Here is a 14,514-nt window from a genome sequence, read left to right on the forward strand (position 1 = left end):
CGCTCACTAGTTAGGTAAGCGAGCAAAGTGAGCTTAGGTTAAGTTTGGTTACATTATATTTATAATTATAAGCAATAATGTAAATATATTATATTTAATTTTCCAATTAGCCAGGTGTGTTGTAATAAGTCTGATTTTTCAATTCGCCTACAACATTAATGTAGACAACATGGGTATTTTTGTTGTACTGGTCTGAACGATACTTAATTCTTTCAAGTTGTGTTGGAGTGATGAATAATCAAAAAGATTACTCAAAAGTCGATGAAATTGAAGATGTTTTCAAAGTTAAAAGCATATCTATATATAATTCAAATTAATTCATAGATGAAATTCAACAGTATTTTATACAAGAAGGTGATGAAGGAATCCTACCAATGAACTGTGAAATTGTGCCAATTTTGTAGTGTCAAGAAATGAAAGGTAGACGACAGAGCAAGTATAAGATATTTTTCAAAAGTTCAACTAAGAGACACTAGTTTACTGACATTTTTGTATTTTACTGATCATAAAAAGTACTCACTATTTTGATTTGTACTTCTATTTTGTTTATCAGGCTTTGTTTTTTATTAATAATGTAAGACTATAAAAACAATTTAATCATCTTTAATTTAATAGTTTCTGTAACTTTAAAAATAAATTAGAAATAAAATTCTGATTAATAAGATGCTTAATTATGTTTTATAGTTAGTATGTGCTATAGTGTATTTGTGCATAACTTCTCACTTTTCATTAACATTGCTTACATCTGGTCTCAGTCCTGAAGTGAATTATCCAGAATTCATTGTATATAGCCAAATATTTAGCCCAAATTTTGATTATATTAGTCAACAGGTTTTTGTGATACGAGGCCGAAATTGTTTGGAAATAATATTGAATATTACCTATCCACCTATAAATCCAATTAACTTAAAACTTTGGAATTTTAAATACCTTAATAAGTACTTTCATCGTACTATGGAACAATTTTCTATGATCACTACACAAAAGTAAAAAAATAACCTCTCTCTCCTCTTTTTGCAATTCTGTCTAAAATTTTTACATCAAATATAGAAACATTTTCAGCCATTTTCAAAGGAGATATTAATAAAAATGGAGGGCAGTACAATCTTATGGAAATTTTTATAACTTTTTTTTTGGACTAAGGAGGATTTTGAAACATCAAACATTTCGGATGATCATTATAGCTAAAAAAAAGTGCATCGATGATTGAGCTAGAGTCAAAAAATAATCCTTTATAGTTATACTCTCACAGCAGCAATAGAGCTAAAAGGAAAGTTATAAAAGGGTATACAGATTGCAACTATAATGTTAATGAATGCAAAAGAAAGGTGTTTTATTCCAGTCTAGTTAGTTGTATGAAAACTCATTTAAGAATGATGTGGATTAATCCAATTATGTAAAAAACCTCACCACCATGCAGTATAAAAAATGTGCCTGAACAGTAATCATAAACTTTTTAATTTGTTTTTTTTTTTAATTTTAAATATTCTATCTATAATTATTGTAAATTAACAATAATAAACCTGCAAAATAGCAATAATAGAAGTTTAATATCTATGATGTGTTGAAAAACTTATTAAAAGTTAAATTACAGTACAATTTTTTGATCAATTGTACAAAAAAATACCTTTGTCTGAGCTAGTTTAAGAATCTAAGTTAATATTTTTTCATGAAGATTAGTGCTGTGGTTCAAACTAAATATTGAGATATCATTTATAATGTATGTGCATGCGCATGCACGTGAGTGAAATTAAAATAGTGTTTCTTGCTTATCCAGAATATTTTTTTATGCAATTTTCTTTGTATACTTCAATTTGGTCAAGTTCAACCCACCGGGTTGGTCTAGTGGTTAACGTGTCTTCCCAAATCAGCTGATTTGGAAGTGGAGAGTTACAGCGTTGAAGTCCTAGTAAAGCCAGTTATTTTTACACGGATTTGAATACTAGATCGTGGATACCGGTGTTCTTTGGTGGTTGGGTTTCAATTAACCACACATCTCAGGAACGGTCGAACTGAGAATGTACAAGACTACACTTCATTTACACTCATACATATCATCCTCATTCATCCTCTGAAGAATTATCTAAACGGTAGTTACCAGAGGCTAAACAGGAAAAAGAAAAGGTGGGTCAATTTCACATCACTTGTGTTTGTTAATTTTAACTGCTAATCTTATCCTAATATATTACATGGAATGCTACATAGTACACACACTTAAATTAGAACAGGAAGTAGTATAGGTAATTCTTTATTTATACTCTTCAGCAGGTTTAACAGATATTTTCAAGCAATATTTATAAATATAATAGCTTTTAATACTCCTTATAAACTTAATTCAAACAGAATTCAGTGTGATATTCTTTTTAAAAATATTTAGTAGTAAAATTGATTACTTGTATGTTTTTTTGTTCTGTTAATCTGAAAAGTAATGTTTGCACAGAACATCCAATTCCTGCAATAATAATCATCATTAAAATCCTTATGTAATTATAAATAAATAAAGATTACTACTTATTATTTTTAATAATAATGTTAAAAATTAGTGAAAAACTAAATTAAATTTTAAAAATAAATAAATAAAAATATACCTGACATATTTAGTCGTAATTCGCCATCTATATATTCACCGACACGAATCCATGAATAATTTCCAGCTGATAATTGTTTAAAATGTATGATATTATAACGGGCTGGTCCATCGCCATTTGGATCAAATTTAAATTTATCGCCAGATAAACCTATAAATGAACAAAATTATTAAAATATTTATATATATTTTGTTAAATAATATGTAAATTTTTTTTGTTGTTTGTGATTATTTACATCTCTTCTATACATTGCAGATTTCTACTAGGATACTGAAAATAAGGAAAGACACATAAATACTGTAAGATTGAACATAGATTTTTTTTTTGTGATAAACTAGTAACAATACTTTATGATAATTTAAAATAAGTTAATCTATACAAAAACTGTTCTTCTACTACTTTTTATGTATTAATTTGTTTATAAGAATGGCCAGTGTTTGTAATGTTAGGTGGTGTGTGATCCGGTCTATATTGCTATTTATTTTCTTGTTTAAAAGGCTTTGTTGTTTTTAATTTTCAGCACAAGATATGTTTGTACATTACAATATATATTTATATGGTTTCTGATATTATTTTGTATAAAATAAAAATAAAAAATAAATATGAAACAAATGCAACAAAGATTTATAATACTCTGCTTAATAGAAACATACTTATTAGAATTCAACTTCAATTTTTAATAAATTATCTATCTGATAAAAAAGATCTTACTTCAATTTATTTAAATATAATTATTAAAAAAAAAAAAAAATGGAACTGGCATCAAGATCAAGTAATGTGATGCATATGTATAGAATTATAGGATTCTCATTGTCCCTACTGATGCTGGATATTATAATACAAAATGTATATTGGGTCTGAAAGATTTAAAACAAAATATCTCAATTTTTTATGATTGTATTAACAGTGCTACATATTTGCAGAAACTCACATTACCTGCCCTACAGACCTCATAACATTATCTAACGTGACGCATACATATAGAATATCAGGATTCTCATTGTCAATATGTGCTGGATAGTGAATAAAATATTTTGTCAATTTTCAGACTGATTTTTTGTGGCTAAAAGGTTTTTCAACATCATGGTACCACTGTGAAAAGTAGCTACATCAATTGCAGCAACATTTATTTCAATTGGATTAATAGAAAAAAAAAAATTTGGATTAATATTAAAAATAAATATACAGGTTGAGTACATAACATCCTTTCTTGAAGTTGGTTAAAAATTAAAGTATTCTTTTTTACAGAAACAGTATTATTGTGTTGATGAATTAAAAAAAAAATCTAACTAGATAAAAATTAAATTTTTTTATACATTCATTTAACTCATATTTTTCCACGTTCTAATGCTTTGGTCATAAAATGATTTCTTAGGTTTAAAGATGCTTCTGAATCATATATATAATTTTTGACCTTCAGGCATGATTATTTATTGATTTATGAAATGTTGTGAAATTGCAACTTCAAAAGGAAAGGGTGTCTAAATTAATACAAACTGATTTAATTTGTCAACTGAAGATGCTTGTCAACTGAGTGTCACTGAATTGTTGCAGTTGAAAACACTGTTGGTCGTCCAAGTCTCTGCATTTGGGGAATAGCAATTTCTGTCATGTTATTCGCCTTTGATAATAATAATGTGATAATAATAAGTCGTCAAAATTTGAGTTGCTCAATTATGATTGGTAACGCTTCAATGAATTTATTAAAGCTGCATTAAGAAAGTTTGAAACTAAGGTCACCACCATTTTTTTTTCTTTCATTGTTATTCAATAGTTCCTGACACCATTGTCCAGTGAATCAACCCCATCCATACAGACATTGTATTGCTTGATGAGATCTGGCTGTTGAATTGAAATTTTCATTTTTTTGCCTTAGAATACCTTTTGACATTATTCAGAGGTTCAATGGACTGAAAATTTGTAATTAGAGTTACAGGATAGTTGTCATTCCAATTTGTAATAAAAACTGATGGGTGGTATCAAAATAATAATTGTATGTCCCATGAGGTTCCTTACACAAAGAATGAGAAACTTCTTAAGGACACTTTTGAATTCAATCTTCATTAACTATTCCAGATAGTGAAGATGAGTTCTTCAGTAAAATTAATAATTTATACAAACTAAAAAACCAATCAAAATAAATGCTATCCAGTTGTGTCTACAATGCTCAATAAATTTCGAACTGAAGCATCTAATGCTAGAATCTACTTCTGCCTCTTTTCTTTGATAAAAAGAAAGATTGCAAAGGCATCCTTGTGAAGAACATAAACACCATACCTTGTAGCCAAAACGCATAGGTTTTCCTTACATAAACATTTTACAAGATTGGAGACTAAAGTATGGTATCATCTGTTCATCTATTGAAAGGCATTGAACAAAAATACCGTATTTGCCAAAGTTTTTATTCGGAAGATCAATGTAATGCTCCATTGTGTTTATGTGATGAATAAACATGTAATAACAATGAGTCATTATGAATATTGATTACCGCTGAAGTTGCGAAAAAGCAACATACATTTTTTCTGTCTAGATATAAACATAATAAATAATTTTCGATAAAATAAGTTTACACAGAAAAATTATCACTATTTTTGAGTACGTAATAATCAGTAAAAATAATACTGTGAATCAGAGTTTATTTTTATATCAATTATTTATAGGTCATCTCAGAAGAAAAAAATGATTAAATTTAGTGAACAATAAAAAAAAATACTTAATTTCAACAAAAACGTTTCTGCTATTTTCTAATAATATCCTTCTTTTTCCTGTTTTAGCCTCTGGTAACTACCATTCAGATAATTATTCAGAGGATGAATGAGGATGATATGTATGAGTGTAAATGAAGTGTAGTCTTGTACAGTCTCAGTTTGACCACTCCTGAGATGTGTGGTTAATTGAAACCCAACCACCAAAGAACACCGGTATTCATGATCTAAAAAATCCGTGTAAAAATAACTGACTTTACTAGGACTTGAATGCTGTCTAATAATAACCTAGATTGATATTAAGACAAGCTACTTAAAAATAGTAAACAGTTATTATACCTTTTAATAATAACACAAAACAAATTATGTTGCGCTATCGCAACTTCGGCTGCTTGTAAGCAGCCGAAAAAGGCTAAAAGCCTTTTAGCTTTAAAAGAATTTAAATACTTCAATTAACTCTCCTACAAGATTCTAACTTTATGCTGTACTTATTTTACTTTTGGTTATTACCTTCATGTAACTGAATAATTACTGTTATTTAATTTAATTATTATTTTAATAGAATATCATCACATAATTTTTTTTATAATTATTATTAATTTCATGATGTTATACTAATTAATAAATGGTTTTTCTGGATTTTTCCAGGAAACTTCTAGAGAAAATAGTTCCTATTTTATATATCACATCTACAATCCTGAAATACTATCTTAAATATATATACATACTAGATTCTTAATAAAGTTTTATTTATTTATGTGTTTAGTAAATTTACAAGCAAGAGCATTTTTTATAAGTTAAGATGGAATGTGTAAAAACAGGTTTGTGAATTTTTAATAGGGCCTGAATGATAGGGAACTAGAATAAATCTGTTTGAGGAAATGTTTTTCTGCCTTGATATATACTTTTTTGTTTTGTTAATGATGTGTTTAATTTTGGTTCGTTAGATCATTTGTGAGTTCCGTAATTATTTTCTGTTTGGTCGTAATCTAAAACTTTCTTTTAAGGAATTCACTAATGATGACTATTGTGTTTCTTTTACCCTATTTGATTAGTTTAACGTACACATTTCAAAAAAAACAAATAAAAAACATTCATTTGAAGTAAAATTATTTAGTTTGTCATTAAGAATGAATTATTCTCTCCTTTATTTTCTACCAAATGTGGTCAACAAAATAATGAAAAAATTTATAATTATTTATGAATGTTTTTATTACCTTCTTATTTTCTTACAATACAATTATCATAATTTCATAGGTATCTGGTTCACTATAGCGGAAAGATTTTTGAATTATATTCTGAACAAATCTTAGTAGATAAAACATGTACTATTATTGACACCCATAGAACTACAATCGAGTGCCCAGTCTTTATTGACTTTATACAGTGTTATATAACATAATTTATCTTCTATGACAGGCTGCTACAACTTGTATTACAACAGTCTACACGACACAGTGTTTCTGCACATTATCAATCTATGTCACTCACTATATTGTTGCTTTTTTTTTTTTAAAGTAAGATGATCAAAACAAAAAATAAAATAAAATAAATGTACTTGTACCAAAAGTATTTGTCATTTTTATGTCAAAATATAAATTATTTTTTTGAAGTTTTTTGTTGTTAATAACTAGTAAAAAATATAAACTAAAAATAAACTAGGATGCAGAACAAAAATTTACTTTCTACCTACCATTTCTATAAATTATACTTTCTCCAATGCAGCAATTGAAAAATTTCAACAGTAAAAAATTAAAAAAAATTATTCTTACCAATTTATTTTTTTACAAAATATCTTTTCAGTGTAATACCATTTTGTGTAATATTTTATTTAATTGTCTGAACTTTTAAAATTCTCATAGTTTAATATTAAAAATATCTGGTTATAAATATATAAGAAAAAGAAATAGATTTTCTTTGAATAATAAAAAAAATCAAATAAATTCACCTAGTAATACTATAGAATCATTACCGTTTCAAATAATTTTCCTAAATGTTAATTTATTGATTTGGAGAAGTTATCTAGAAATAATTATCATTTTAGCAAAGAGTAACTATTTGAAGTAGAATGTGCGATACAAATTATGGAAAAGAGAAAAAATGAAATGATAAATGCTTTCTTAAAAAGTTCAGCATAAAGCAGATTTAGTTAATGTACAAATTAAAAGGTTTTACAGTTATTCTGCTGCATGTAAGCCTGTATTTTGTGAACTAGTGATCTCCATAACAACCTTCTGGGTTGGTCTACTGGTGAACTCGTCATCGCAAATCAGCTGATTTCAAAGTCAAGAGTTCTAGGGTTCAAATTCAAGATATAAAGGCAGTTACTTTTATACTTTTGTAAAAGGGTTACTTTTATACGAATTTCAGTACTAGATTGTAGGTACCAGTGTTCTTTGGTGATTGGGTTTCAATTAACCACACATCTCAGGAATGGTCGACCTGAGAGTCTACAAGACTATGCTTCATTTACATTCATATACATCTTCCTCATTCTTCCTCTTAAGTAATACCTTAAGTTAATTCAAGAGGGTAAACAGAAAAACAAAGAGATGTCCATAACAAAATCTTAAGATCGTCTGTCTCTTATCTGATAGATTATGTTGTTACAACCTAATCAAACTAGAAATTTCATCACTTATTATTTTCAATAATTGTAATTGTTATAATAAAAATTACGCTTAAAAGAATAAATAAATATGTCGTTTCTCTTAAAAATAAACTTTCAGACAGAATAATATCATAGCGTTATAAAGATTGAATTAAATTTAAATCCAATTTAGGGTTAGCATTTTTTGTATAAAAATATTTTTTTGGCTACACCATGTAAATGCTTCAAGATTATGTAATGAATTGATCTTCTTAAAAAAAGGAAGCTATTTTCCATCCTATAATTATTTAATTATTCTACTTTTAAAATTTGTCTTGTAATTTGCTTATGTAAGTATGATGTGTTTTTAATATTTGATGTTATTCCTTTACTTAATCAATTTTTATTGAATCTCATGATGCAGTTCACGGGACCTTTATTTCTCTAACTTTTCTACTTGAAAACTTTCATCACCTCTGTTCTCTTTCTATCTTCCTTTGAGTCTTTTTTCCTATCTTCATCCTGTAAATTCTCCGACCATCTTAGTCTAATTTGTTGAATTCTTTAATAAACTTGTTCAATTCTCTAATGAACTATATCGAAGGTCATTCCATTACAGAACTTCTAATTTGATCTGTTATCATTTTTCCTATTGTGCTTATTAAAAAAAATGAATATTATCTGTAATTTATTGACTTATTTTTGCACTCGTCCCATATTCTGTACTACAACAATGTTAATGACGTCTGTTTACCTTTCCTTGGAACTTTCTTAACCTGAATTAAACTTTTAACACTTCGGTAAAATTGTCCTGCCATCTGTACCCTAGTAATGATTTCCTGATTGATGTTTCTTTGTTTCTTATGCTAAATATCTTTTTCTCTTTTCTGTTTAGCCTCCAGAACCACAAAAAGGTATTACTTCAGAGGATGACTGAGGATGATATGTATAAATGTAGTCTTGTACAGTCTCAGGTTGACCATTCCTGAGATGTATGGTTAATTGAAACCAACCACTAAAGAACAACCCACCGGGTTGGTCTAGTGGTTAACGCGTCTTCTCAAATCAGCTGATTTGGAAGTCGAGAGTTACAGCGTTCAAGTCCTAGTAAAGCCAGATATTTTTACATGGATTTGAATACTAGATCGTGGATACTGGTGTTCTTTGGTGGTTGGGTTTCAATTAACCACACATCTCAGGAATGGTCGAACTGAGAATGTACAAAGACTACACTTCATTTACACTCATATATATCATCCTCATTCATCCTCTGAGGAATTATCTAAACGGTAGTTAACGGTGGCTTAACAGAAAAAAGAGAGAAAAAGAGAACCACTAAAGAACACTAATATCCACGATCTCCAATTCAAATACTTATAAAAATAATTGCCTTTACTAGGATTTGAACCTCAGAAATTTCGACTTTGAAATCAGCTGATTTATGATGATGAGTTTAACCATTAGACCAACTGGTTGGACGCTAACATCTATAACTTTTGATAATCACTAGCACTTCTCTTTTTATTTGAAACCTGCCTTTCCCATGATAATTTTTGTTTTCCTTTATGATTATTTGCATTCCAACACTGATCTATTTCTCTCAACAAAACAGTATGATGATTTTAAAAAAATGACGACCAAATTTTCTACTAAAAATAACAATTTCAACATCAAATAAAAATGCTCTTATTCCTTAATTTTCAATTTTCTTCTCCATCTTCTAATCAAATTTACCCATGATAATTTAAGATAAACAGAATAAATGCATAACTTCATATTAGTCCATTTCCAACACAATACTTTTAGTGTTTTTTCACTATGGTTCATTATTATTTTTTTTATCTCTTATAACACAAAATAATAACATTTTTTTTTCTAAATAAATTTTAATACAAAAGATGTGAGTGTGATAAAAACCAGATTATAATTTTGTTATATGAAAAACTGATTAGAAATAAAACAATCCTTTAAATTAAATCTAAATTCATAAAATTTTAAATATAATGTAAACACTATTTTATTGATGAAAAATTATTATCAAGATCCTTAAAGATATCAGATGTTATGGATTTTAAATTTGAAATTTATCATTATAAATAAATTTCTAAAATCATTAATTATCTAAATAATTTAACCATAATTATGAAATTATGAACGAGTCTGTTTCAATAGATTACAGTATTATATTATCTTTCCTTTGCTAAAGTGATCAAACTAATTTTTTTTTTTTTGTAATTTTATACTTGTAAATGGAAAAGATCATCCAATATTAAAAAAAAAATTACAGAATAATGAGAAACATAATAAACAGGTATAGAAATATAGGGTTCTGATTGGTTAATATTTTCTAATAAGACATATAAAGACGCTGTGATATTAAACAAGGTAGTTGATATAATTACTTCTTCCGAAGAGATGCTAAACACTTTGTATATTAAGAGTTAATGAGCCATGAAACGGTCTTGTTTATTAAATTTCAGAAAATTATACCTTATAGAGAGTACCATTAAGTTAATGAATTCATTTGGTATTATCATCATATTAAAAAGAAAGGTGCACGTGCATGTGTGTTAGTTACTATATTCATTATTCCTTTGATCCTTTGTTTATAAAATAACTTATACTTGTAGATGTCCTAAAAATTTGTTAAAAATATAACACTCTTGATCCATACAAAGGATAGGTACGTAAAAATTTAACTTACCCCAAAAAAGAAATAAAAATTGAGATTTAAAAAAAATTTAAATTGTTTAAAATGTAATTATAAAAATATATACTGTTGCCGAATGGCTTCGAGGGCACGTGGTACTTTCACAAGCCGAAAAAAAAATGATTGTGGGTATATTGAAACTTTCTACTAAACTTTCTCAATTTTTTGATGGGTCACCAAAGAAAGATATGTAACTATATTTTGATGGAAAATTTCCTTTCCTATACATCAATTCTAGTTTCCTTTTTATTTTATTCTTCATTCTAGGTTTTCTTTATTTTTTGGAGTTTACACTCCAAAATAAAGAAACTTACATGGAGAAACTTACATGTAATAAATTGCATGGAGTAATCTTTCCAATTGTTGAGAGGAGAGGTTAGAATTAATCATTAGATTCTAACCTCATTGTCGATAATTAAGCAGCTCATAATGAACAGTCTTTTTTGATCTCACCATACATACTTTTGTGCTTTAATCGAAAAATGGCAACATAAATGTAGTTGACCTGACATAAGACTTAGGTCATACTAATTATAAAACAATGTAAACATTTCAAACACAATGCAATCTGATACCAGGTTTATTATGATAAATGACCAATGAAGTTGTTTTCTTCGTGTTACATTTTCAGTATCTTAGTATAGTATAGTTATTTTCAGTATAGTTTGCAAGATGGACTGTATGTATAATTAATTGACATGATTACTTTCAAAGAAAAGAATTCTTGACCATAGCTGTTCTACCTTACTATTTTAAAAGCATTATAATCTTAAAAAAGATTAGGATGTATAATTTTTAACAAAAAAGTTAAATTTTTAACCTTGTACAACTTAATAGAGAAGAGTAAAAGTTAAAAAATAAATAAATGAAGACGAGAAAACTGAACCCGTAAATATGAAACTAAGGATACATAATCATATATTTTATTCTTTTTTATCAACATTAACATTATATTAGAAATAACAGAAGTAGTTACAAAATGTTATAAATTTCATTTAAAAAGTGATAGTTTATAATAAATGCATAAACATAATTGATTTGAAAATATTTAATCTCAACTGTACAATGATTATCCAAACAACATTATTAAGTCATTCAACAAGTAGTAAATCAGACAATAAAAGTAGAAAATTGGATTTAACAAAAGAGTTATAATTCCATTAATTTTTGAACTGGTAAACCTTGTAAAAAAAAAAAAAATGGTGCTAATACTAACACTAAGAATGAAAATAGATTCCGATAAAAGTTTCAACGAATTGGGATTAAAGCGTATGAATAAACAAATCACAACTCTAAATGATTTTGACAGATAAAAGTAATATTGAATTAAAAAAACAGTAAGAGAGGAAGATTTTATTTACACAAAAGAATATTAAATTACTATGCATGAAAAAAGAAGTATATATCAAATAAAACAATTCGTTAAATAAATATTAATGAATAAAAAAAAAATCATGATTGTTTTCTGTATTTCCTTTGTTACTTTATGCAAACATTTTTTTTCTTTATTATTCTAATAATAAATATATTATATATTTATGAAGTACCAGAATTATGATTTATTTATATTCTGAAAAAAGCTAACAACACAGTTGTAGTACTTTCCTGTCGCACGGTTTTTTTTCTGATGCACAGCTTACACACACAACTTAATTTAAAAAATTTATTTAAATATAATATTTTTTGTACAGTTGTATATCAATGCTACACTAGCGCTCCTTGTGGTGACTATTGATGAAGTATACCCACTTAGCGGGTGGAGGTGGGATTTTGTAAAATCTTTTTTGTTTTTAAATTTTATTATTTTTTAATTGTTAATAAATGTGCATAAGAAATACAAGACCTTAATAAGATGAAATCTTGAGTTACTGAGGATGACCTTGTTCTACAGCCTCACACCCTTGACCTTTTAATTTGAACATTTAATGGCATCAGTGCCCCATATACAGAAGTATTCTGACCAAGTTTGGTCAAAATTGGTCCAGTAGTTCTGGAGATATGAGTCGCTAAAGATACAAATATATACGCAAACATCTGGAAATTTCCATCCGGTTTTCTGGTTTTTTGGGTTCCTTAGGTGTCAAAACATTGATCCGGTAAAAACCGCGTATGCTCAAATTGGACTGTTTACAATACTTTCTTTTCTACAGCTATATTGTTAAATGGGAAAGTAAACAATTTTTGGATTTTTTAATTTTCATATAGTTATTAGCATAAAAGTCTTAACGATTTTTAATCATTTTTTCATTAGATTTCACATAAAACTGAAATACTATCAAAGATATGCACAAAATTGAAAAAATGTATGATATTTAACAAATTTCTTTCAAATTTTTTTTTTGAGATATATTGATTCAGATTATTTCAGACTTGTAATAGCCAAATTAAATGCAAAAAGCGTATTTAAGAAAATAGTAATCTACTTATTTATTTACAGAGCAACAAGATAATCTCCAATAATAGTCACTGATTGATGATAATGAATTTTATCAATTTACTAGGGATGCACCCATAAATTTTCAATTACAGAACATTTGATTTTGTATCGTAAGCAGATTGAAAGAATATTCAGTAACAGGCGACTATGTTATGAAAAATACTCATTCATTTTGATAATTACATTGATAAGAAGCAATACCTTTTTTCCCGTCAAATGTTTAACTTCTTTTTTGTGAATTAGATTTTTAACAACTTATCTTGTCGCTGTTTGCCTATGGTTATCTAAAAGCAGGGATCATTTTCGCCAATCTGATTTTTATAATTAAGGTAATATTTTTTATTGGATTATAATCTATTAATAACATATCAATAAAAAAAATAAAACTGATTTGAAGGTTAGGAATCAAACAAAACAATTTTAATATCTAAAAATCCATTTAATACATTAATATTTGAACATGTTAATGTTTAGGAGATGAAACATCTTAGTACAAAAAGTTTTATTCATTAAAATAGTCCAATTTTGATATGATCACATATTTATAGAGTTACAGAAACTTAGTAAATGGATTGGGATCCTCCAAACTGTTCAGTTTGTTGGTCTTATTCGAGTTATTGTCCTTGGAGTGGTGCGCAACGTGCATTTGCTATCAAAGATTTTTACAAAAACAGTGACAGTGTGGAGGGAGCGCGTACAGAATTTCGCCGTCATTTTAATCTGGGATGGTACGACTGTATTCCATCAGCACATGCAATTAAAACATGGATATCTAATTTTGAGGAAACCGGTTCGGCAATGAAAAAGAAACCTCCAGGCCGTGAGCGAACCATCCGTACACCACAGAATGTTCAAGCTTTACAAGATGCTGCTACACGAAGTCAACATCGGTCAATCCGTCATCTCTCAGTATCTTTACAATTGCATAGTTCAAGTGTTCGCAGAATGTTAGCGAAGGACTTGCAATTCCATCCATACAAGTTGCAGATCGTCCAGGAACTGAAACCGAACGATGCAGTTGTGCGAGCACATTTCTGTAATGTAATGCTTCAGAAGATAAATGATAACGAAGAGTTTGTTCACGAACTGTGGATTGTTTGGACAACGTGTCATTTCACGAAATGGTGACATTAGATGGTTATCTTTAAAAAATAAACTAAAATGTATGTATCCTAAAATGGCAACATTTGTACAATAACATGAAATAAAATTCATTTTTAAAAAAAATTTTTTCATTAACGTTATTTAATTTTTAAAATTTCCCGTTTCTTTGAATAATTCTGTATATTAAAATTTACATCCATAGCAATAATAGTATTAATCAATAATGACAATGATGGAACCTGTAGTACCATACATATGGTATGATCTGATGGACATGGCTACTTATAGACTAACTCGAAGATACTGTTTTTGCTTGACACCTATATAAAAGTACCTAGATGCTGAAGTACCTATCAGGTGAAGAAGTCCATGATGATTTA

At 27.7% G+C, this 14,514-nt stretch overlaps 1 protein-coding gene across 1 annotated transcript in view; it reads right to left on the reverse strand.

The window, feature by feature from the left end:
• The window catches only part of LOC142334053 (metabotropic glutamate receptor 2-like), a 794,082-nt gene that overhangs the window by 22,972 nt on the left and 756,596 nt on the right, over nt 1-14,514 (reverse strand). The window contains exon 7 of the mRNA XM_075381719.1: nt 2,589-2,738. Coding sequence (XP_075237834.1) covers nt 2,589-2,738 — 150 coding nt within the window. The remainder of the gene's footprint in view (nt 1-2,588; nt 2,739-14,514) is intronic.

The sequence above is a fragment of the Lycorma delicatula genome, chromosome 13 (genome assembly GCF_047948215.1).
Source record: "Lycorma delicatula isolate Av1 chromosome 13, ASM4794821v1, whole genome shotgun sequence".
NCBI classification, from domain to species: Eukaryota; Metazoa; Arthropoda; class Insecta; order Hemiptera; family Fulgoridae; genus Lycorma; species Lycorma delicatula.